The sequence below is a fragment of the Halyomorpha halys genome, unplaced genomic scaffold (assembly GCF_000696795.3).
Source record: "Halyomorpha halys isolate HHAL.00 unplaced genomic scaffold, Hhal_1.1 Scaffold1066.1, whole genome shotgun sequence".
NCBI lineage: Eukaryota > Metazoa > Arthropoda > Insecta > Hemiptera > Pentatomidae > Halyomorpha > Halyomorpha halys.
In genome coordinates, this window is record NW_027105978.1 from 306,626 (window position 1) to 329,385 (window position 22,760).

The 22,760-nt window shown below is 30.8% G+C and overlaps 1 protein-coding gene across 2 annotated transcripts in view; it reads left to right on the forward strand.

Annotated features, from left to right (window-relative positions):
• The window catches only part of LOC106688166 (organic cation transporter protein), a 54,671-nt gene extending 35,058 nt beyond the window's left edge, over positions 1 to 19,613 (forward strand). The window contains exons 2-13 of one of the 2 annotated variants that reach the window (XM_014432501.3): positions 8,017 to 8,163; positions 8,239 to 8,464; positions 8,705 to 8,811; positions 8,910 to 9,064; positions 12,202 to 12,370; positions 14,477 to 14,627; positions 15,684 to 15,796; positions 15,881 to 16,095; positions 16,213 to 16,394; positions 17,518 to 17,650; positions 18,176 to 18,249; positions 18,720 to 19,613. In XM_014432501.3, coding sequence (XP_014287987.1) covers positions 8,021 to 8,163; positions 8,239 to 8,464; positions 8,705 to 8,811; positions 8,910 to 9,064; positions 12,202 to 12,370; positions 14,477 to 14,627; positions 15,684 to 15,796; positions 15,881 to 16,095; positions 16,213 to 16,394; positions 17,518 to 17,650; positions 18,176 to 18,198 — 1,617 coding nt within the window. In that variant the 5' untranslated portion in view covers positions 8,017 to 8,020 and the 3' untranslated portion in view covers positions 18,199 to 18,249; positions 18,720 to 19,613. Of the gene's footprint in view, positions 1 to 8,016; positions 8,164 to 8,238; positions 8,465 to 8,704; positions 8,812 to 8,909; positions 9,065 to 12,201; positions 12,371 to 14,476; positions 14,628 to 15,683; positions 15,797 to 15,880; positions 16,096 to 16,212; positions 16,395 to 17,517; positions 17,651 to 18,175; positions 18,254 to 18,719 lie in introns of both variants that reach the window. The other variant, XM_024362714.2, reaches the window with a different exon arrangement.
• The last annotated feature ends 3,147 nt before the right edge of the window (positions 19,614 to 22,760 follow it).

Here is a 22,760-nt window from a genome sequence, read left to right on the forward strand (position 1 = left end):
GAAAGAGTTTCTATCTTCCTTTGGGTGCTTCAACCATTCTTCAAAAAATTCCCTCCTCGAAATAAAGTACTCTAGAATAAAAAAAAAAAATGTTGTACTCAAGTGTGCTGGCTATAACGCATCTTATTATAAATGGGGAAGGTACAGCTATTATATATAGCAAAATTAGCCCGGGTACAAATGGGTACAAGTCATTACGATTCCTTTAAAATTATGAAACAAGGAAAAGATCATCCGTTCATCTTAAAAAATATTTTTAATATTGTTTGATTATCAGTCAAAATTTTTTAATAGAAAAAAATCAGCACTTACCAGCATAAATAATATCCATCTCCAACAATTAATTAATATAAAACTATGAACACTTCGATTTGTGTGCTAGAAATGATGTCTGGAATTCAACTAATTTATTCAATGTTGACACGGATTCATACCTCTGGACCTCACTACTCAATAGGTGGACTGTTTCAAACGTAAACAAACACTATGTTGAAATGTTTTGGAGTGTTGTTTATATTATTCCAATACCAAATTTTAGAATTTTGAACATGACTTTTGTCCACCTGGCTTGTACAATCGAAACACTGTGCGATGGTACGATGGACCCATTTCGATTACCATTTACAGTACGATAATTTACAGTCTAAACAGTAATTTGTTCTACAACCATGGAAACTATTCTATCTCAAGGTCGGTGATAAGAAAATGAAAGCAGTAAGAATTTAAAGAAATATCCCCCTTATTTTGTGCATTTTTTATTGTTTTTAAAAATAGAAAATCGATTTTTGAAAACAATCTGATTAAAATTAATACCTATTTATTAAAGTTAGCAAGTAATTTACAAGGCTTATATTTTCAATACATAACTGCAAGAAAAATAAAAATCTACTTGAAGTAAGTGATTGAACAAAGGGTGCAATAAACAAAAAGGTCAAAATTATTTTTTTCACACCAAATATTTTACAAGGCAGTATTTACATATATGTTAATCAATCCTTGTCTCTATAGAGGTCTCTGCATTCAAATATTCTTGCAATATGTTGAGTTTTCTTGTTTTACAAGTGATGTTATTAAAGTTGTTAATGTATTGAATAACTATGAATAAATTGAAAACCCCAGCGTATTGTACATGAATTGTCGTAAACACCTCTCTTTTCCCGTTCATATGAATGACACATTCTTCATTGAGTGTATCCATATATAATACATATATTAGATTGTAGGTCTACATGTGTAAAAGGCATCGAGACTTTACAAGGATTCTCATAATAACCGTATATCCAAATGAATAAAATCTTCATCACTGGGAAGATGAGGGGGCAATAAGAAACATGGGAAAAGGAGTATTGAGGTAGAAAGTGATAAAGAAAAGTAAAATGGAGAAATAATGAAAAACATATTTCCGCATGTTCCGGCCTAGCCTTGCTCATCCTCAGGCTGGTTGGTGCACTATACTTGGTAGGTTTCTTTTCTCCTGTGGTTTCCTCCCTTCAACATCTCTCCACGTTAGTGTTATTTCTTAAGTTATTTTTCGTGTTTTTTTAGCTTCTTGAGAATTCTCCTGATATTAATTTTTTATGTCTTTGCCCTTGGGATGGGCTCATGCCTTATTCGTTCATTATCTTGACAGTCAATTTTTTTTTAGACCTCAAGGATTTTAGACATTCTCTACGGATCTCGATGCCCGCTTTGAAATCTTTGAATAAACCTGACTTCTGAAATCATTACCCGCTAATTTACCACAATCGTATTTTGATATAGTATCAAAGTTTTGACACTTAGAGAATCAAAACTAGGATTCATACCTTTTTGACTGCTCGTTTGTCAAATTTCATCGTGCCTGAGAGCCAAAACTAGAAAACTAGAAAATAATTAAAAATGTAAAAATCTATACTACAAACACATACAGGATGACTCAGGGTTTAGTGTCCTAACTGTGAAAGTATGAATTGATGATCTCAATAAAAAAAAAATTACGTATTACAGTTCGTCCGTTAACGCTTAGTTTAGATGTCCACGTTAAAAGATTTTCATAGTTATAAATTATTTAGGTTATAATAGATAAATTAATTTGTATTCCAATTACATTATAATTGAAATGAAAACTTCAGTGATAAGTTTCAATGATTCTTCCTAAAATATTAATATAATTGACCATTGCATAGCCTTTTTTAATGTAATTCCAAATGAAAAAATCCCGTGGTGTCAAATCTTGAGGGTGTAACAGTAACACATCCGATGCGGTTCGGCTACTGCTGCTGCGGAAGAAAGATATTGAACCTGTCTTAATGCTAAGGTAGTTACATTGAACAAGATTTAATATGAATGTTGATGTTTTCATTTCAATTATAAAGTAGATGAAATAAATACATTTTAATTTTTGTTTATATTGCAATGAAAACCCTTAAACGTGAAAGTCTCCTAAACAAAGCGTTGACGGACATATATATATTTTTTAGATCCATAATTCATATTCTCAGTCAGAAAACCTTTTTTTTTTTATTATTTATTTATTGAAATTTACAACTGTACATAAACTACATCAAGTAAATTTAAAGTAAGATCTTAATGGTATGATACAGGCATGGAGTGAAACTGCCCGTTGGTAGCACCCTAAAAACATTTTTACAATAGGTGGTCTTCTTTTTAGGTGCCTCAGAGGATTGTCAGGAATGAAAGAGGAAGCAATGTTAGACACTAGTGGGTTTGGGAGGTTAAGGAGTTTATAATGGAAGGAATGATATCTGGTTCGGGCTAGATCGGTTACATATAGGACGTTAAGGTCTTTGTGGATGATTTTATTTGTGACAAAGTAGGGAGCATTTAGGATTTTACGAAGGATTTTGGATTGCAAGGATTGGATACGAGAGGAATTCGAAGGTTTAGTGGAGCCCCAAAGCTCAACTCCGTCCAGATAGGCTTTATTAGTGTCACGTAGATCAGTCTTTGGTAATGAATTGGATGTTTAGACAGCTTGTCTAGTAAGTGCTGTAAATAGTCGAAATCGACGTGCAGTTACCTGTCTTTTCAGTCTTATGTGAGGAATCCAGGTGTCGTCTGTCCAGATGTAGTTCAAGGTAGCGGATCTGTTCTACAGGGATAAGGGCAACATTATTAATACATACTTTAGAGCAGTCGGCAGGATTACGACGAAGAGTAAAGGTGATTTGATGGGATTTGTTGGAATTTAGTCAGAAAACTGAAAAATGTTTTTTTTTATTCCTCTCATATCTACTTTTCTATTTTTATGTGTTATTACGTCTCCTTTTATTTTAAATCTAATAGTTTACATTTTTTTAAATTTACACTAATTATTGTCTTTTTTATACTGCAACTATTATCTATTTTATACTATAACTATTTATACAGTAACTATTATTTCTTCTTTTTGTTTATTTTTATTTAATTTTTTTTACTTATATTTACATAATTTCTAACCGTACCTTAGTTTACTTTTTTGTATCTTACTATCTTACATTCTCAAAATATTTTTAGTTGTTTTTGTATCTTTTTTAGCCCTGACAATTTTTTAAAAAGTGACAATTTTTGTATCTTACTATCTTACATTGTCAAAATATTTTTAGTTGTTTTTGTATCTTTTTTAGCCCTGACAATTTTTTAAAAAGTGGGACTAAACGTCGGCAAATAAATGGTTGTGAATAATTTTTTTTGTTCCTTTTTGACCTCTCCCCGACCATCTCCTTTGTATTTTGAAAAATACAGTCAATCATTTATACATATAAAATGATGATTATAGTTTAATTTTTTTAATCTATTGCCTTTTTGAATAATCTATTTCTTTTTTTTTTTTTTAATATTGATGATTTGTACTCAAAATGTTTTATGATTTAAATATTATTCCAAAGATTTTAGTAAACATTTAATATATCTTCTTTAAATCGTCCTAGATTTTTTTGTGATTTTGAGATTCCTATAGACATTATTGTTAAGAATTTTCTTTCGATTTTGTGACGATGTTCTTATAATAAAAAACATAAGAAAAAATTATATTTAATGAAAATCTTTGAGACAATTATTGTATTTTTTTTTAATTTGCAGAATTATTGCATGTGTATTTAGGTACCATATTTCATTTCTATTTGTGTGGGTTTAATTTCTATTAAAAGTGATTTAAGATCCATTCATAAAATATGTTAATATGAAACCTTCTAATTGCATAGTACATCATTGCTTATCAAGATAGAAGCACTGATATGTTGTAATTCATAATATTGTAATTCTCAATGGCAATGATGTTTGCTACAACCTAACGAAATCTATTTTCGCAGGAATCTTACGTAACTTCAATTTTCCCTTATCTCAGTGACCGCGAATGTTTTGATGAATGTGCTTTGATAGCCGTTTCCACCAGAATCACAATCCACAAACATTTGGTTTGATTTATAAATACCTAGTTATTGTTTTGAACATCTTTTTTTACTAACATCCGCAACCTTCTTGCACCAAGGTCATCGACACGAAATTGAAACCATTTAAAATACGGTTATAATCTTGAAATTTCCTCTATAAATATCTGAATATCTGTGATTCTCGAATAACGAGCAATTTTCAGGTCCCGAAAGTCAATAAAAAAATCATCTCTAAAAATAGGTAAAATTCTAAATCTTTTAGATTTTTGCTAAAAACACTATTAAGCAAAACTAGAACAAATAATCTACCAATAAAACTTTAATTTGTAATTTTTGCAGCAATTATTGATGCCAAAATGAAGTCATGAAAATAAACAACTGCGACAATGATAAAAATAAATTAAGAATATCGTTTAACGTTGAGTTAAAGTCCAATTATTAATTTTAAGATCTCATTTTGTAAAAATAAAACACTTTATACACGTAAAATGAGTTATCATTTTCATTTCCTTTAAATGTAACAGTAACAAAAATTTGTATGTTGATGCAGTCCGAGTCACTTCAACAGAAATCATTGTACCTAAGTATTCCTTATTTTCAATGGAGGGTACGTAAAAAAAAAATTGTTATGTTGACGATTGTTTTCTACTGTTTTTAAAAGAGTAATTTTTGGTTATCAAATTATAATTGTAAGAACAATAGTGTTCTATTTTGTTTATAAATAAACGCCCTTGATTGCAGTTCCTGTCCCACTTATTATTCTTCTCCTGCTAGGTCCATAAGTGGTCTTTAATACGGAAGTAGAGGACTAGCGGCCAAGGCCTACCCTCCAATCTGGCCTAAATAGTCTCATAGCTAGTACTCACTTTGGAATAGCAGGCAAGTTATTTTAGTTTATTGTTAGGGGTTATACTATTCCAAAGTTAATACAAGCTATTACACTAGCACTATGGATAAAACGCTAGATTATGTTATTAGAAATGTGATGTGATGCTTACCGAAATGGGGTTCAACTTTAATTGGTAAAATATATATGCTGTATACTGAAGATTTGGAATTTTTGAGTGAGGATTAGGAAACTATTAAACTAAATACATACTATATAAACTCTAGTAAAGAAATAGGTCTCGAAATAAATACGGATGAAACAAAATATATGATTAGAAGTAGAAACGGGAGCATTTTCGGTGATAAAGGAGGAAATACATTTAAACAAGTAGAGAGGTTTAAGTATTTAGGTTCTAGGGTAACTAGGAAAAACGAAATTAATGAGGAAATAAAAACGAGGTTTAAGGCGGGAAATGCTTGTTATTTTTCAATTTCGAAATTAATTAGCCAAAACTCCAAAAACTTAAACGTCAGAATTTATACAACTAATATCCTTCCCACTGTTCTTTACGAATGCGAAACGTGCCCACTGAGGGAAGAACAGGGTCTTTAGGTTTTTGAAAATAAAGTAATACTTAAAATTTAACAAAAAAGGATGAGTTAAACGGATAATTGAGAAGGCTACTCAACCCTGAATTGAGGGAACTGCACGCGGTAAATATAATTCAGGTTACTGCATTACGGCGAACAAGATGCTCGAGTAAGGTTGTGCTACATTTAGTAACAAACGAATCCCTAAAATGTTAATAATAATTGAACCAACGTTCATGTCCGAGGAATAGACCGAAACGTAGGAGGAAGGATTGCATTAAGACTGATCTAGTAGATTAGGGTTTGGAGGAGCGTAACTGGACAGATTTAAGCAGAGAAAGATTGGTGGTTATTATGGATATAAATTAATGGGACGAATATATCATTAAAGTGGGTACCTGACCAATCAATGGGCTAAGACAGTGTGTGGAATACTGTACAAACTGAAGAGCCAAATTGAACATTAATGGAGAAGGAAGAAGAATTCATAACAATCAGTTATATTTTAATAAATTATTAAATTATTCCCTTTCCTTTTCGTCTCCAAGTCCTCCTCTTGCCTTGCTGACTATCCTCTCACTCATAGTCTCTTGCTTCAGTTTCTGTTCCTAAGATCTCGGACATCTCGGTGGATTCACTCAGGGATCTGTTCGTCCTTTGAGAGATTACTCTTCTCCGTAATCTCTGAGCATTGACCTCCACCGGTTCAGGCACATTTTGCTCCCTCCGCCGATACATATAGGGACACTGTCGAGCTATATGTCCCTCTGTCCCACATTCAAAACATCGGGTGCGGGGACAATGTGCTACCAGGTCTCCAATTTTACCACATCCATGGCACTTGCGGTCCTCCCGCCGACCATTCTTTCTGGGTTTAACTTGGCTCTTTCTATTTTCCGTGGTTACCATTTCTCTCTCTTCTACCATCTCTTTGTTCTCTTCTTCTCCAAGAGTTTGGCATATTTCTTGGCCGATGATATTCCATCCGAGTCCACCCTGGCTCCTCTACTTCCATTTGGGGCTCCACTTCTCTAGCGATTGTATCAATGAGATCTTGCCCATTCCACAAACGAGCGGTCACTCGGCATTCCCTCTTTCTTCCCCAGTTCTTTTGCCAACTGAATCTTCAGTACCATGGATAGGAATTGCATTCGACCCTGTTCTTGGATTGTCTCCATCATCTCGCTGAGTTTGTCTTGAATTCTGTTATAGGGTGCCAGGAGTTCTGCGGCATACTGTCCATTAGACTGTCTCGGTTTTTTGGTTTCTCTGATCATCTTCAATATATCCTCCTCTCTGGTTTCCACCGTCCTCCGAATGCCTTCTTTAATCTTTCTTTGATGACCTTCCAGGAGGTCTCTTCATCTGCCTGGATCTGTTTAAGAATAGTTCTTTTTACACGGCAGACTACCGCTGCTTTCAGTGCTTTTGCATCCTCGCTGTCTAGTAGATCCTCCGACATCTTCGCTTCTATTCGCCCCATCAGGCAATCGCCCCTTTTTAAAAAATGATTTAATTCTCCGGTCTCTCCGGTGAATTTTTCTAGGTCCGATACCGCCTTTCTCAGGTCCTGGGCAGTTACCGTACGGACCTTAATCCATTCTAGCGTCGTGGCATGAAATTGAGCTAAAGAGACTTGTGGTAATGGTTGAATCTCCTGCGGAGATGGGTTGCCAGCTGCTTGGTTGACTGCAGCTTGAGTTTGGTTGAGTGCAGCTTGGGGTTGGTTGTTTTGGGTCATATTTTCTAGGTTCAGAACTGCTCTTCTCACTAATCCGTTACTGGTCATAATTCAAATAGAACAATGAAAAAAAAATGTTTCTTTTATTCTGAAAGTTAATCCGGTATCTAAAGTTCCCGGGTTTCGGCACCAGTTAAGTATCGGCGAAAGCCAAATGTAAAAAAAGAGAAGAAGGAATAAGATGTAACACGTGTGAGCTGCTGTAACATACTAACTTTATTGGGTTCGGTACATCTCTTTATACACATGCGATCAGCTGATCTCCTCAGTCAGCTGACATCGTAGTAACAGCTGACTAAGGCTGTAACTTATATATATGTATATATAAAATTATGCAGTTTAAAGTAATATGGCTCCAATGGGCATCAATTTTCCAATGTGTGAGTTATATCAAAAGGCTTCTCAAGCTGCAACCAAAATTATTTGTATAAGTAACATAAACATAAATAACGCCAAATTTCTAGATGAGTTTTTATTGATTTACAGAATCATGGATCTTGATGATATTCTGAAAGAGCTTGGAGAATTTGGAAATTACCAAATAACCATATACACTCTTCTCTTTTTTCCACTGGCTCTTTCTTCAATGGCTTCATTAAGTTATGTTTTCACCACTGGAGATATAGAATATAGGTAAAATGTTTTTTTATGATTTCAAATATTTATTTCATATTGAGAAGAGAAAATCATTGTATTTCCTTTTTACAGGTGTAAAATACCAGAGTGTGAAACAAATATGACATCATTTGAAGAACCTTGGCTTTTGGATGCTTTACCTTATCATAATGGAATATTAACTGATCGTTGCAAACGGCGTCGAGCCATTAATAATGATTACCATGAAAATTGTACAAGCAACCTTTTTTATCCTAACCAAATTGAAGATTGTCATAGTTTCATTTTCAAAACCAAAGAAAATACTATAACCAAAGAGGTGATTATTGATAAGTACTTGCTATATGTTAAAATGGGATATAATTAAGTAATACATTAAACTACCAAAATTATTAACTAATTGTGTAGTATTTAATAAGATAGAACTATTAAAAAAACTTCATTAGTTTTATCATTTTTCATTCCCTTATTATTGTATAAATTATTTGTAAGAATATTTATGTGAAAATAAGTTTATACCAAATAATAAAACATTTAAATGACCATTTATGGATCACAGTTTAATTTATTGTGTGAAGAAAACAAATGGAAAAGAACTCTTGTAGGGACTATAAACAATGTTGGTACGTTTATTGGACTTCCACTAGCAGGCATTTTATCTGACAGGTAAGAATAAAATAATAGTTTTTATATGAAGACTCTACAATTTGATCTTATTAACCAATTATGTTTTAATACAGTTTACATTTTTCTTTGCAATAAAGATTTGGCAGGAAACGAGTGGTTGTTACGGCTGTGGTAGTATCATCTGTGATTGCTACATTAAGATCCTTTTCCATGAACTACATCCAGTTCATAATATTGGAATTTATGGATGCATTAGCATCAGCAGGAACTTATGTGGGCATTTTCATATTAGGTACGAAACATTTTCATTTTATTTGATCTTAAGATGTTATTTATAACATTAGTTGAATGTTATAATATTCATTTTCCATGATTAATTTATTTTGTAATAAAAATAGAAGGAACCAAATAAGATTTTTTAAAAAATATATTTATTGAAATTTACAACTGTACATTATAATACATTCAGTAAATTTGATCTCAATTATAATAGAGTGAAACAGATGCGTAGAGAATTACCCATTGGTAGCACTATAATGATGTTTTTACACTAGCAGGTCTGGTGGCCATCTTCTGTTTAGGGTCCTCAGAGGATTGTCAGGAATGGAAGAGGATGCAAGGTTAGGAACTAGTGGGTTTGGGTGGTTAGAGTGTTTATAATGGAAGGAATGATATCTGGTTCGGGCTAGATCGGTTATATAGGGAACATTAAGTTCTTTATGTATGATTTTATTTGTGACAAAGTAAGGAGGATTTTACGAAGGATTTTGGATTGTAAGGATTGGATACGAGAAAAATTCGAAGGTTTAGTGGAGCCACAAAGCTCAACTCTTTTTGTCCAGATTAGCCTTATTACAGTCATGTAGATCAGTCTTTTGTAATGAATTTAATAAGTAATTTAATGAATTAAATAAGTTTAGACCGTTTGTTCAGTAAGTGCTGTAATAGTTATTATTAACAGAGAGCACACTTGTATCATCGGCTTACGTGGTGAGAATAGTGTTAGGATTGGTTGGGATGTCAGCTGTACAGAGGATGTAGTGAGGATACTACCTTGAGGAACACCAGCAGACTCAGAATAGAGGGATGAGTAGGAACCATTTTGGTTTACTTTGAATAATCTATCGATGAGAAAGTATGTCGGAGGTAGGAATTTACGGAGTTTGTAAAGCTGGCCTGGGTGCCAGACTTGATCAAAAGCCTGTTCTACATCGAAAAAGACTCCCGCGCGTACATTCCTCGCTCCAAAAAGACGAGAAATTGTTCACCACACGGTGACATTGGAGTGAGATGTTCGGAATCCAAACTGGTGATCAAGGATTTTATGATTGAAATGTAGGATGGGGTGTAGACGTTTCAAAATGAGTTTTTCGAGGTTTTTGCCCATGATTGGTAATAGAGAGATAGGGTGATAGGATGAGAGGTATTCTGGTGGCTTTTGGGGTTTGGGGATCATTTTAACTATAGATAATTTCCAGGGGTCAGGAAAATATGTGTAATGGAGTACAGCGTTATATATATAGGTGAGAAATAGGATGGCTTTCAGAGGAAGAAGTTTTAGGATGTGGGACGTCATTAGGTCGTATCCAGGGGCTTTGCGGGTAGGTAATCTTTGAATGATACTAGATATCTCTGAAGGATGAAATGCTTTAGGTGGGAGGGTCATTTGGAGTGGAATATTTAGTTATGCTTCAATATATTCAAAGTGAATTGGGTTAAGGATATCAGGATGTGGAGTAAAGGTTTTAGAGAGGTTTTCAGGTTCAATAAAGATTTTCAGTAAAGTTAATTAAATTTTGAATTTTGTATTTTCTAATTTATACTTTTAGTTTGTTAGTCAATTTGGTGCAGTACGTTTTGTCAGTTAGATATCTGGTCCTATGCCACTTCGATCTTGTCCTGCGTTTTTCCCTCAATAAGGTACAAATATGCTGTGGCAGGTTATTTTATATAATGTTATTAATTCTATTAGTCGAATTGTTGTCAGTTATACTTGTTCTCATTGCTGACATGGGTTTTTCAATAGCGTTTGTTTTGTATTCAGTCGAATGTTTAAGTCTAGTTTGGTTTCCACATCACATTTAAAGTTGTTCCAGTCAACTCTTTCTGTAATCAATGTGGGAGTGGAGGACTTAGGTACAAGACTTGAATGTAAAAAAAGCAGAACTGGACTATGGTCTGATGAAAGGTCATCCAGGGATTCAACATTGACTTGGGAGAGAGAAATCTGGGAGGTGATAGATATGTTAAGGGTATCAGGACGCTTTTTGAGGGATGTTGGCCAATAAGTAAGGCCAGAAGTAGAAAAACAATATAGACAATATTGTTGGGCAAGAGAATAGAATAGGATTGAGGATAGGTATTGGAATAGGTATAGGTATTGGAGGTAGAAACATGGGATAGGATGTTATCGCGGGAGTTGGATGTGCATCATCCCCCAAATTTATTTTAATAATTTTTATTTTGTTCTTCTTGGAAAATTTTCATAGGCAGACAGTCCTCAATTTCACACTTATTGATTTATGAAATATGTTGGAAATTTTAATATGAACAAAGAGGAAAAAACATTGTTTAAAAATTAATGATAGAGATAAAACCTCCCAAAACAGTTGATGCCATGATGGTAATTAAACATTGATGTAATATCTTATAACTCAGCTATGAATTCAAAACATTAATTTTGGTATACTTCACTTGTATGTTTTTTCTATCAAGTAGATGCTTTTGAATTATCAAAAAGTTTGGCCCCTTTGATTTTAAGTCTTAAATTCTTTTTAAAAAAATACTCTTCAAAGGTTCTGGAAATTGAATACATCTTCAGGTGCAAAATTAGTCATGCTACCTTCTGCTATTGTCCCAAAGATATAATAAAATTTAATCACAAGTAGGAAAAGAAGTCTATTTCAGCACATAATTAAATAAAACAAATTATTTAACTATGACTATTTATCATAAATATTTTAATAAATAATGACTTCAAAATTCTTCCGTTGATAATGTTTCTTATCAAAATTTCATTAATTATTATGTATTAACAATACCTAGCCCTCAATGTATTTTTTGTTGACTACCATAAGTTGGAGTGATTAATTGTATTGACTTTTTGAAATTTATCAGCTTCTAGAGATAATATTGGGGGCTATAGGTTTTTTTGGTCACCTAAACGAATTCATAATTTTTTATAAAATTAATAAATAGTAAATTATTTAGAAGTTGAGTACTGCCTGTTTGATATAAAACATAGTATATATTTTAAAAACTATTAAAACCAAAAGATAATTATTTCACAAAATTTTAACCGATCCTATTTATACTTTTATGCATATTACTAAATTAATGTATGCCAGTTAATATAGTCATTTTACTAACAATGATATTGATATAAACAAAGTAATCTGTTTCCAAACTCTATTAAAATTATTTTTGCAGGAATCGAGATAACAGGACCCAAAGGCAGATCGTTAGGGGGAGTTATACAGAGCAGTTATTACTCAATTGGTGTTGTTATTTTGGGAATAGTTGTTTGGCTTATTGATGATTGGAGAATATATTTAAGGGTTATATCCCTACCTTGTCTGCTGATTATTTCATATTATTGGTATGGAACATTTTGATACAACGGCAATTTTATATCATATGAATATCTATAATCATTTTGTTTCATAAAAAATGATCTATTGAGTTTAATATTTTAGCAGGAAAAAATTATCACCTACTATGTAAGCCTCCTTATTTTATGTTAGTAGAGATATATTCATGATTATATATTTTACATTAAAATAAAACAGACTATGGGGACAGAAGAATTATTACTAGTACAGGAGTAGGCCAATTATTATCCAATAATATCAACATTGTAAACTATTTTACTATTTAGTTGTGAAATATTGGATAATGATTTTTTTTTTTATATTTCCAGTTTAAGTTGCTTAGTTTCATTCAAGAAAAAATCAATCATTAATTATGAATTAATATGTAACTATAAAATTTTCTACAAATTAATAACAAACAAATGTTTTACAGAAGTTAAAATAAATTAAAAATACAAGAAATTTTCTTCCTTTTTTGGTATTATTACATCTATCATGAGAACAAAATCCTACATAGAACATAATTTCCAATGCCATCCATAAATATTATTTTGAACATTTTATATAAACAAACATCAGATGTTTCATCAGATCCTAAAGAAACAAACAGAAGCTTATAGTTTTTTTTTTTTTATATATATAAGTGAAATAATGACTTATATAAAAATTAAAACAAAAAACAATTTTTTTTTTATGTATATGTGAAATGACTTATATAAAAAAAGGTATTTTTTTTTTTATATAATTGAAATGACTTATATAAAAAACAAAACAAAAATGAAAAAATAATAATACAAACTGGCAAGTGATTTGTTACATCAACTGCTGTTTCACTTCAATTTGGTTGGGAAATGAAAATACCATTCTTCTCTTTTTTAAATAAAAAATGTATGGCTTGAAAGAAGTTTTATTACTTTTACAAACAACAGAGTCTTGAACTACCAATTATTAATTCCACTTGTCAAAGCAATGGAGGATTCAAATAGTGAACATAGAAAGAATATAAAATATTTTCTTTCATCCAGATCACTCCTTTCAATTCCAATGAACCTAGAGAATTAAAAATCAACCATTTTTAATTTTTGCGCTCAACAGAATTTTCACAAAAAAATAAAATAAAGATAAGCATATTTGTTAAGAGGTTTTGAAATACTATGAAACTATGTGATACAGAAATTTTAAATCTTATTGGTATTGATTTTATTGAGCACTAATTTGTAAACAAAATTGCATAAAATGGTAAAGCCTCCTCTGCAAAACTCGACAATAATAGCTGAACTTCAGTTAGAAGAAAATTCGGCCTGAAATAGACGACTCCCCATGGTCATTTCCTTGCAGACCCTCCATAGTCATATCATTTCTAGGTATCGCAAAGAAAAGTGACAAAAATCAACCCAAAATCAGAGCTCGAGCACTCAAGTTCATGAACTCCGTCTATTCGAAAAACTTGTAGACCAAAATCTTCACAGACGGTTAAACCAAAAATCCTATTATTATTATATCCCCATGAATTTTCTGAATGGATATGCATTAAAGAAAGGTTCAAATCAACAAACTATAGATCCCAGCACGAGACATTACTGGAGGCAACCGGAATTCTAATTGAGTTCAAGAGGCCTTTGAAATCAAAAATTTTATATTTAACAGATGCAACTTAGGTTCTTTTGAGCCTGAAGACTGAGTGGAAAACAGAGTTGACATCGCTTGCCACTGAGTTGGAACGTGTCACCAACGTGTCATTACATGTACACTGGATCCATGGGCACTGTGGAATAACTGGAAATGAACTGGCTAATAAATTTGTGAAGGAGGGTTCCAAATTATTCCGAACCATCACTATACCTCAATAAGTGAAAGCTAAAACCATTAATAAAGCAGTGGTTCAGCAGAGGTAGAATAATCCACATTCTGATTTCAAATCCAGAGATCATACTACTCACTTTTCCTTCACCTAGGAGGGAAGAGGTTTTGATTTTCCGTCTTAGAACTGTACACAATATAGTATAAGAAATGTAAAAGAATGATATTTTCCTAAAATCAAAAGCTGTTTTTGTAAAAAATTAATAAAAATATTTTTTTCTTGCTATCTAATGGATTTAATGGGATTATTCTAGGTTACTCCCTGAATCTTTACGATGGCTCATGACAAATAAAAAGAAAGATGAAGTTTTTGAAACTTTAAAAAAACTTTCAGAAAAAAACAAAAAACCATTGACTGAAAACATCAAGAAAGCAATAGAAGAATTGGGTACTACTGAAAATATGGTAATGAATTTTTCATTGTTTCAATAATTTGCTTCTTTTTAATAGTGGTTTCTTTTTAAAACTATATTTTTGGGTTGATTTTTTAATTCATTATTAAAGCACTTTAATTAGGTGCACATTGCTGTGATACACTGTGTGCCACACCAATGGTAGTTAAAGATATAAAAAAAGTTGAATGTAAAGAGGAGAAGTATACCTTCCAATTGGTGGTTGTAAGGTTCAGTTGAAAAATAATTGTAGGTTTTCTGTCAAATATCAGTTTCAATTATTAATCTCTTTCATAGTTGAAATAACAAAAAATTGAATTGTCCTCATTTATGGTCCTAAATCTCCTGATTTTTTTGTTAACTGTCTGATTGTTTTTAATTTTAAACATCCTTTAATATGATAGTAAATCAAAATCAATTAAAAATATATATATTCATAATTTTGATTTATTTTGGTCCAGATTCATATTAAATAAAAATTTCTATTTTGATATATTTTTTTTATTTTATTCTATTTTTATTTTAAGAGAAAATATATATTAAGTTTGAAAAAAGAAAAGAACAGTGTTTTTCAAACAAAAATAAATATTTAATTTTAATTTTACCCTTACATATTTTTCATAATCCTTTCCTTCAACATCCTTAAATTGTACCAGTTATTTATTATGAATTTTAGAAATTGGTGTGAAGTTTCCATTCATAGTTTGTTCTACTTTACAAATTTTAAATAAACATGTAGAGACCAACCTAGCGTAAATTAACATCTTTCTCTTTTACATATGCCCTAAAGAAGCTGAAGTATAAATTAAAATCTTTTCTGAGTCCTGTAAGTGGATCAAAAATGACCAACATCTAGTGCAAAGTAACCCACTTTGAAAGTTCTCTTTATCTAAAACTTTATGTATATTTAAAAAAAAAAAAATGAACATGCTATTAAGAAAAAATATACAAGCAAAACTTTATTTGTAGTCTCTAACAGTCCAATGATTTATTTTTTCCCAAATCACAATTTAGTCTTTATAATTAAACAATATAAAAGTTCCTAATTTATTTATTTTTTTTTTTACAGAATATGGATGAAACAAATGAAGAATTAAATAATGAAGCAAAAGTTCACCCAATCAAACAACTATTTCGAACAAGGATAATGCTGTTGCGATTTTTAAACTGTTCATATTGTTGGTAAAAATCTTTAAACATTAATTGATTATGTTCTTTATAACTTTGGTAAAATGATTAACTTTGAAATTGCTTGCACTTTTTAAGGATTACAAATACCTTTGTTTTTTATGGCCTTTCACTGAGCTCTGTAGCAATAGCTGGAAACAAGTACTTTAATTTTATTCTCGTAAGTTTCATTGAAATTCCAGCATATGTTATAACTTGGTTGGTTATTGATGTATTTGGGCGAAAAACATCTCTTTCTATGTCTCTTGTGATCAGTGGGATATCATGTACAATGTTTCATTTTATAGACGCAGGTAGGAAAGAAATTTTATTTGCTAATTAATATTTAATCGCATTCACATGCTGTTTTTTAAAAGTAGACATTTATCCAATTTAGATGTAATATTCATGTAATTTTCATTTTGTTTCAGATATGCAAACTATCAGACTGTTGCTGTACCTAGCAGGGAAGTGTGCAATTACAATATCGTTTACAGTGCTGTATGTATGTGCTTCAGAAATGTTTCCTACAACAATAAGAAATTCATTAATGGGCTTTTGCTCAACACTAGGAAGATTTGGATCAATGATAGCTCCACAAATGCCTCTATTGGTAACATTTAAATGGAAATCTGAGATTACAATTTTTTTAATAATAATTTGGTAGAAAAAATGTATACAAGTAAGCCTATTTGGTTAAATACTGATTAAACTTAATTCATATCCCAAGAACTACAATTTTTATACATTGCTGACCACATTGTCTCTAAAGAATAATGTTTGGTTGAGGCTGTTTTAGTACTGATGTGTTTAAACTTTCCAATCGTATTGTAATAGTTTATAAGTAGTTGTAATATAAAAATAATTAAATTTTCCATTTAAATTATTGAAATAAAAGCATGGAGCTTTTATCAGATTATGTCAACTTACCAGAGGCCCGAGTCCCTTTAAAACTAATCAGTATGCTTCTAAATAGTTAATTTAGTATTTTTAGGGTAGTTATTTGAATCCAAATTCCAGTTGAATCCTGATCCCAATTCCACCTTAATCTTAATTCTAATTCCAATTCCACCTTCCTCTCCTATAAATTCACAAGAAAACCAGGCCCTCTCAGGCTTGTTACTCTACTGGAACTGATGCTCTTGGCTTGTATATCCTATTCCTTCACAATGATTGGAGACTCGTTTCCTCCAGTCTTGTGGAAATGTTGAAAGACTAGTGCTCTTCTGGTTACCTCCCTTCGATTCTAGTCTTTATTCTCCTAGCCCATCTCTTACAATTCCTCCCTCCTACCTTCTTACAATATAGTATTGACATCTTCTTTGAGATAGTGACTAGGCTAAGGATATGCTTTGTTTGTCAGAATTTAGGTTTGGGATTGAGATTCAAATCTGATTGGATATATATACTTTCAGATAAGTCTTTTGTCATGGTAGAGAACAGTGGCTAGGATGAAAGTTTAAAAAAAAATTAAATGAATGGTTTAAGGATAATTAAAATTAATATAAAGAACAAATACACTATTTTTTCAATGCCCCAAAAAACAGAGTCAAATTATTATGTAGTTTGTTTCAAAATAATTGATCTCAATTTTTTTTTTAAATTATGAAATCCTTAAAATTAAGCAAATTTATCCCAATCTGGTTTGGTTTGAGAGATTGGTGTATAATTAGTATTTTTTTATTTATATTCATAAAGTTTGTTTAAATATTTTAGTGTAAGATAATTATTTTCAGGCAGCATACGTAGATCCAGTTTTAATCTTTGGTGCAGCTTCTTTTGTAGCAGCATCTCTTGCACTTTACTTTCCGGAAACTTTAAACTGTAAAATGCCTGATACTATCGAAGAAGCTGAAATGCTTGGGAGAGGTAACAATTTTCCTTATTTTCTTAAGTCTTTTTACATACTAGGTCTTACTAACTTATATATAAGCAGAAGAAGTAAAGGAAGGTACTAACTTTTATATAAGCAGGTAAGTTTACTTAGATCAAGATCTTCACAATTTTTATTCTGAACAAAAGTACATGATGCATTTTTTAAAATGGATTTTACCTGGAAAAAAAATTAAAACTCTAATTCAGGTTCAAGTCCCCTTTTAGATGGGACAATTTTCTTGGCAAAAAGCATTGACCTTGGTTCGGATTCTACATAAAATAGTAGAATTTTTTCTTAATTGGTTATAACTGCAAAATATTAGGAATTTAGGTCAAATATGAAGAAAGCCTTATAGAACTCCTTTTTATTTGTTTATTTATTTTTTTTGCACTCCTCAAAGAAAATTTTGTATCTAGCTTTGTTAATTGGTAACATCCATGAAGACAATCAGGACATCAGAAATAACAAAGATATCATCCTAACTAACAATTATGATTATTTTTTTTCATTACTTTCAGAAAAAACTAAAGAATCTAGCTGAAAAAAAAATGACTGTCAAACAACGGGGAACTTAAAGAAGAAATTGAAATTGGTAGGTAAGTTAACTTCAATAATTTGTTTAAGAATTCAATTATATCTATAATTTTCATTTTTAGAACAAAAACAAAGTGAATAAAAAATAATTTTTTCCATTAATGTCGGAAGTAAAATTAACAAATTAATCATATATGGAATTGTTCATTTAAAATAATTAATAATAAAAAATTAGCCTGTTTTAGTAATCTTTGCAATTTTATTTTTAAATTTACAGTTTCTGTCTTGTGTTCAATTAAGACAATATAACGGAACTTAATTATCCTTTAAAATAACATAAAGTTTATTTATAAACTTATAATAAATAAAGTTACTTATAACTCATAAAAATTATATATTTCTATATTATTATTGGTCACAAAGTAGCTATTGCTGGTTTAAAAATTAATTGAGATATTTAAAATCATTAATGGCACTCTTACATTTCTGAATTTGCATATCTTATTTACTGATATAACTTTTTTACAGTATCTGGATGCTGAGAGATATTCCAGAGAAGGAATAATGTAACTTTTATATCATAATAAAGCCACTGTTAGGCTGCTATGAAGAATCTAATCAAATACTTAACACTTTTCAAACGAAAAGAAAAACAGGACAACATCTGAAGGACCAATTTTGACATCATGACTTTTACCCTTCTTCTTAAATTAATGGAAATAAAAAGATTGTTGTAACATGTGCATTGTGAAATTATCATGATGCAAATAATGCTTCTAAATTATTAGTTTTTGTCAATGTTTTATCGAACTCACTCAAATCAACTGAACAACAAAGCTGTTGTGTTTTATTTTTTTCATTCATTACCTGTTTTAGGTTTCTGTGAATGTTTTTGTGACTGCCATATTCATGTTTAAAAGTACAATTTGTCATTTTATATTGTTCTTTGCTCATAAAATACATAGAGTATATATATAAAAAGGTAATTACTACTTAAAAGTTTTTAAAAAAAAATTATTAAGATTTATTATCCCAACTATTTTTCTTGGAGATCTTTAGTTTTTCATGTATTAAACTTTTAAGTAGCACTCATTCTTTTTGAAAACCAGTATTAACCATGAATAAGAAAAAATAATCTATTTAAAACAGGTCTTACTGTAATTGGATTAAAACTTATTTTTATTTCAATAATAACAAATTTCACCTGTGATGTAAATTTGTCTTTACTATATTTATTAGAATATTATGTTTTGTTTTATATTAAGTTATTAGTAAATTGTGAGATAATACAAGACTGTACAAAGGAACCTGAAGTTCTTAAATGTGAAATGTTTTTATTTGTGTGATGTAGTAATTAGATACACTGTATAATAAGATTAAATATATTTTCTGAAGTATTAAAATTATGTAATAATAAAATTTTTGATTCATTTATTCTCTTAAAAAAAGGGTTCTTGGCCACTACTTCCTTAATTCCAAAGAGTTTTATGTTTAAAAACAATACAGTATGATTATTTATCTATATATTATTATTCATTTATTTATAATTATTATTATTATTTATAAGCTATTTAATCATAAATAAGGTTTTATGAAATTTAATGCATTTCGATAAACTCTAAAATAAATATGACTTTTTTTAAAATTTTTAAGCTACTACTCCTAGCAATGTTAGTAAGAAATTATTACCAGATTCTTAAATACAAATATTTTTTTAAACTCTATAATTGTTAGTCATCATAATTAGCATAAAAGCCCGTTTCTGAGCCTGGGCCTCCTTCAGTAGCTTCGACCAGGCTGTCCTGTCTTATGCTGCATCTCTCCAGTTTCAGGTTCCCAGAAGGACACAGGCATCCGTTGATACAGTGTATGACCATTTCATGTTCGGCCTCCCTACTCTTCTCTTTCCATGTAGTTGCTCAGATAGGACCTTATTTGGGATTTCATCGTCACACATCCTCGCCAAATGACCCGCCCATAAGAGTTTACCCAAGCTTATAAACTTGACATCATTGTCTCTGTTCAAAGCCAATAGCTATGTGTCCTTCCTTCTTCTCCATACATTGCCCTCTCAAGCAGGTCCAAATATTTTTCTCAGAATGGAATAATTGTTAGTATTCTGTCTATTTTTAGAATTTCTTCAGTGCCTCAAGGAATATTTGTACTGTATTAGTATTACAAATACATATATTCAATAGTATATAGTATTAATTTATTTAGATGGAAATCCAGTTAGTAGGATCAACACATAATAGTACAGGAGACATTGAGAAACCAAGTGGGGTAACCCAAATATTTATTGCATTGTATGTCATCTGTTGGGTGTATATAGAATTTTATTAATTTCAAAACCATTTAGGAGGTGTAGCCGGTTTAACTGGCTCCTTAATCATAAGTTGGTAATCCATTGGTGAATCGAATGGACCCACTCTGTCATAGCTAACAATTATGTGGCTACCAAATGAAATGTAACAATTCACTCTCAAAACTAGTCTAAATTAGACAAAAATTATATTAAAGTCTCTTAAACTACTTATCTCAAAATCACAGCTGGAGATGTAGGTCCCCTCTACTTTTTAACACCTTCAGAAGCAATTAATTTTCATTTGTCCATCCATACAGGATATATATGTAGGCTTATAATTTTCTTTTATATTTTATTATGATTATTTAAAAAATTCATCAGATTTAGAACCAGATTGGTTATCTCAGATTATTTCATTTCTTTTATATCAGTCTTACTTTTAGTGGTCTGTGATCTATACACTAGGTGAGAATTTTAATTACTATTTGTTAAAGCCCAAAAGTGTATTTTTTTTTCTTTTCTTTAATTTTATTTACTTCCAATTGGTGTTTTGATTTTTGTATTTATAAGATCATTTTTATTGTTTTAGTACAAGTTACTTATATTTTTAAATTTATATTAAAAAATTTGTTAAAATCATGGACAATTAGAGGTTTGTTGCGGTACGAGTATAAATACATTGCTGCAGTATAGCATTTGTACAACACTCGAGCTGCAGTAGGATTATGGCCTGGATAAAAACTGATAAGGCAGTCTGGAGTCAGTTTAGTAGGCTTTAGAGCCACCTGGAGCTCTTTTCTCACCTTCATTCTGGCTCACCGATTCTCCACTTTCGAGTCGACCTGTGTTTTTTCTATTGACCCTCGCCCAACACCAGGTCATTGAAGACATTCATCTCAGATGAGATTGGAGTTGAGAAATGTTATTGATATGTGCATATCGACCCCTTGGCCATCTGTGAGTGACTATTTTTTTTTCTTTCTCTTCATCGAGCTTCATATTTTTTTTACTCCTAATTAACTCAAGTTAATTAACATAATAAACTTATAATGTTTTGTGTAAAGAAAATTGTTTATTTTGTATATATATCCAAAAATTTTTTTATTTCACAATTCACTCCTTAATTTTTTTTGTAACAACAGAAACCAATTCATTTTCCTTTTATTTCATTGTTTATATTTTAATCTTATTAAATTGTATCACTAGGAAGGAATTTTTTATCATTTCATTTTCTTCATTTTTTTGTTTTTGTGATATTTGTTTCAGGTCCTCCTTTTTTTTATTTTATTTTCTATCACCCGAACCTGCAAAAATTTATTCTGGGGAGGAGCATTGTTTTTAATTGCGAAAAAACCCTCGCCTCAACACTATTAAATCAGTCAGCCAGAATCAAACACTAAATTGTTGTTTAATATTAGATAAAATAGCTCCATATATTTTATTTAATTACTTCTCTGCCAATGTTGTTTTATTTTTAAATGGATAGTTCTTCATAGGATTTATGGAGCTATTTAGAACCCATAATTAACACATCTACAGATAGTTTTGAAAATTAGTTTCCACACTTGACATGGAAACACATTTCTGTAAGTTTCAAAATTCTTACTAATTAGTTAATTAATTTAACAAAGTAAAGAATTGAGTCTTTTTCACCTACAACTCCTAAATGGTGCATCTCGTAGAAAAGGTAGGGCATAAAAAATTAAACAGAACTAAATTTTGCATCAAATGGGTACTATAACTTATTAATTTAGTCAAATAGTATGTTGTGAGCCTTAAACAATCATAAACTCACAAACACTTGTTCTGAAACAGTTGCAAGCAGTTAATTAGTTTGATAAAGTAACAAATTACGAAATTTTAGATCTTTCTTTTGTTTTTTTCCCTATAAATTCTAAACAGAATCATGGCGAGAAAGTTATAATTAAAGAGCATTAAATTAAATTAAAGAGCATTAAATTATGTGTCAATAAAGTACCTAAACGTAATATATATAAGTCAAGTGGTATGGTAGCGATATGGTTGATATTAAGCCTTTCCTCTCCCATTTTATCTTGAATAATTCCCTAAGTTTTATTTTGAATATTTCAATAACCATAACCTCACTTTGACGACATATACAGCTTCTTTGCCAATGCTCTCTCACCATACTTTTTTAAGTCAGGACCAACCTGCCATAGTAGGCCTCCTAATTAATCAAATACTGAATATCAAAATTGATTCTAAATCTCCATATCAGATCAACCCCATATTGAGTTCATTTT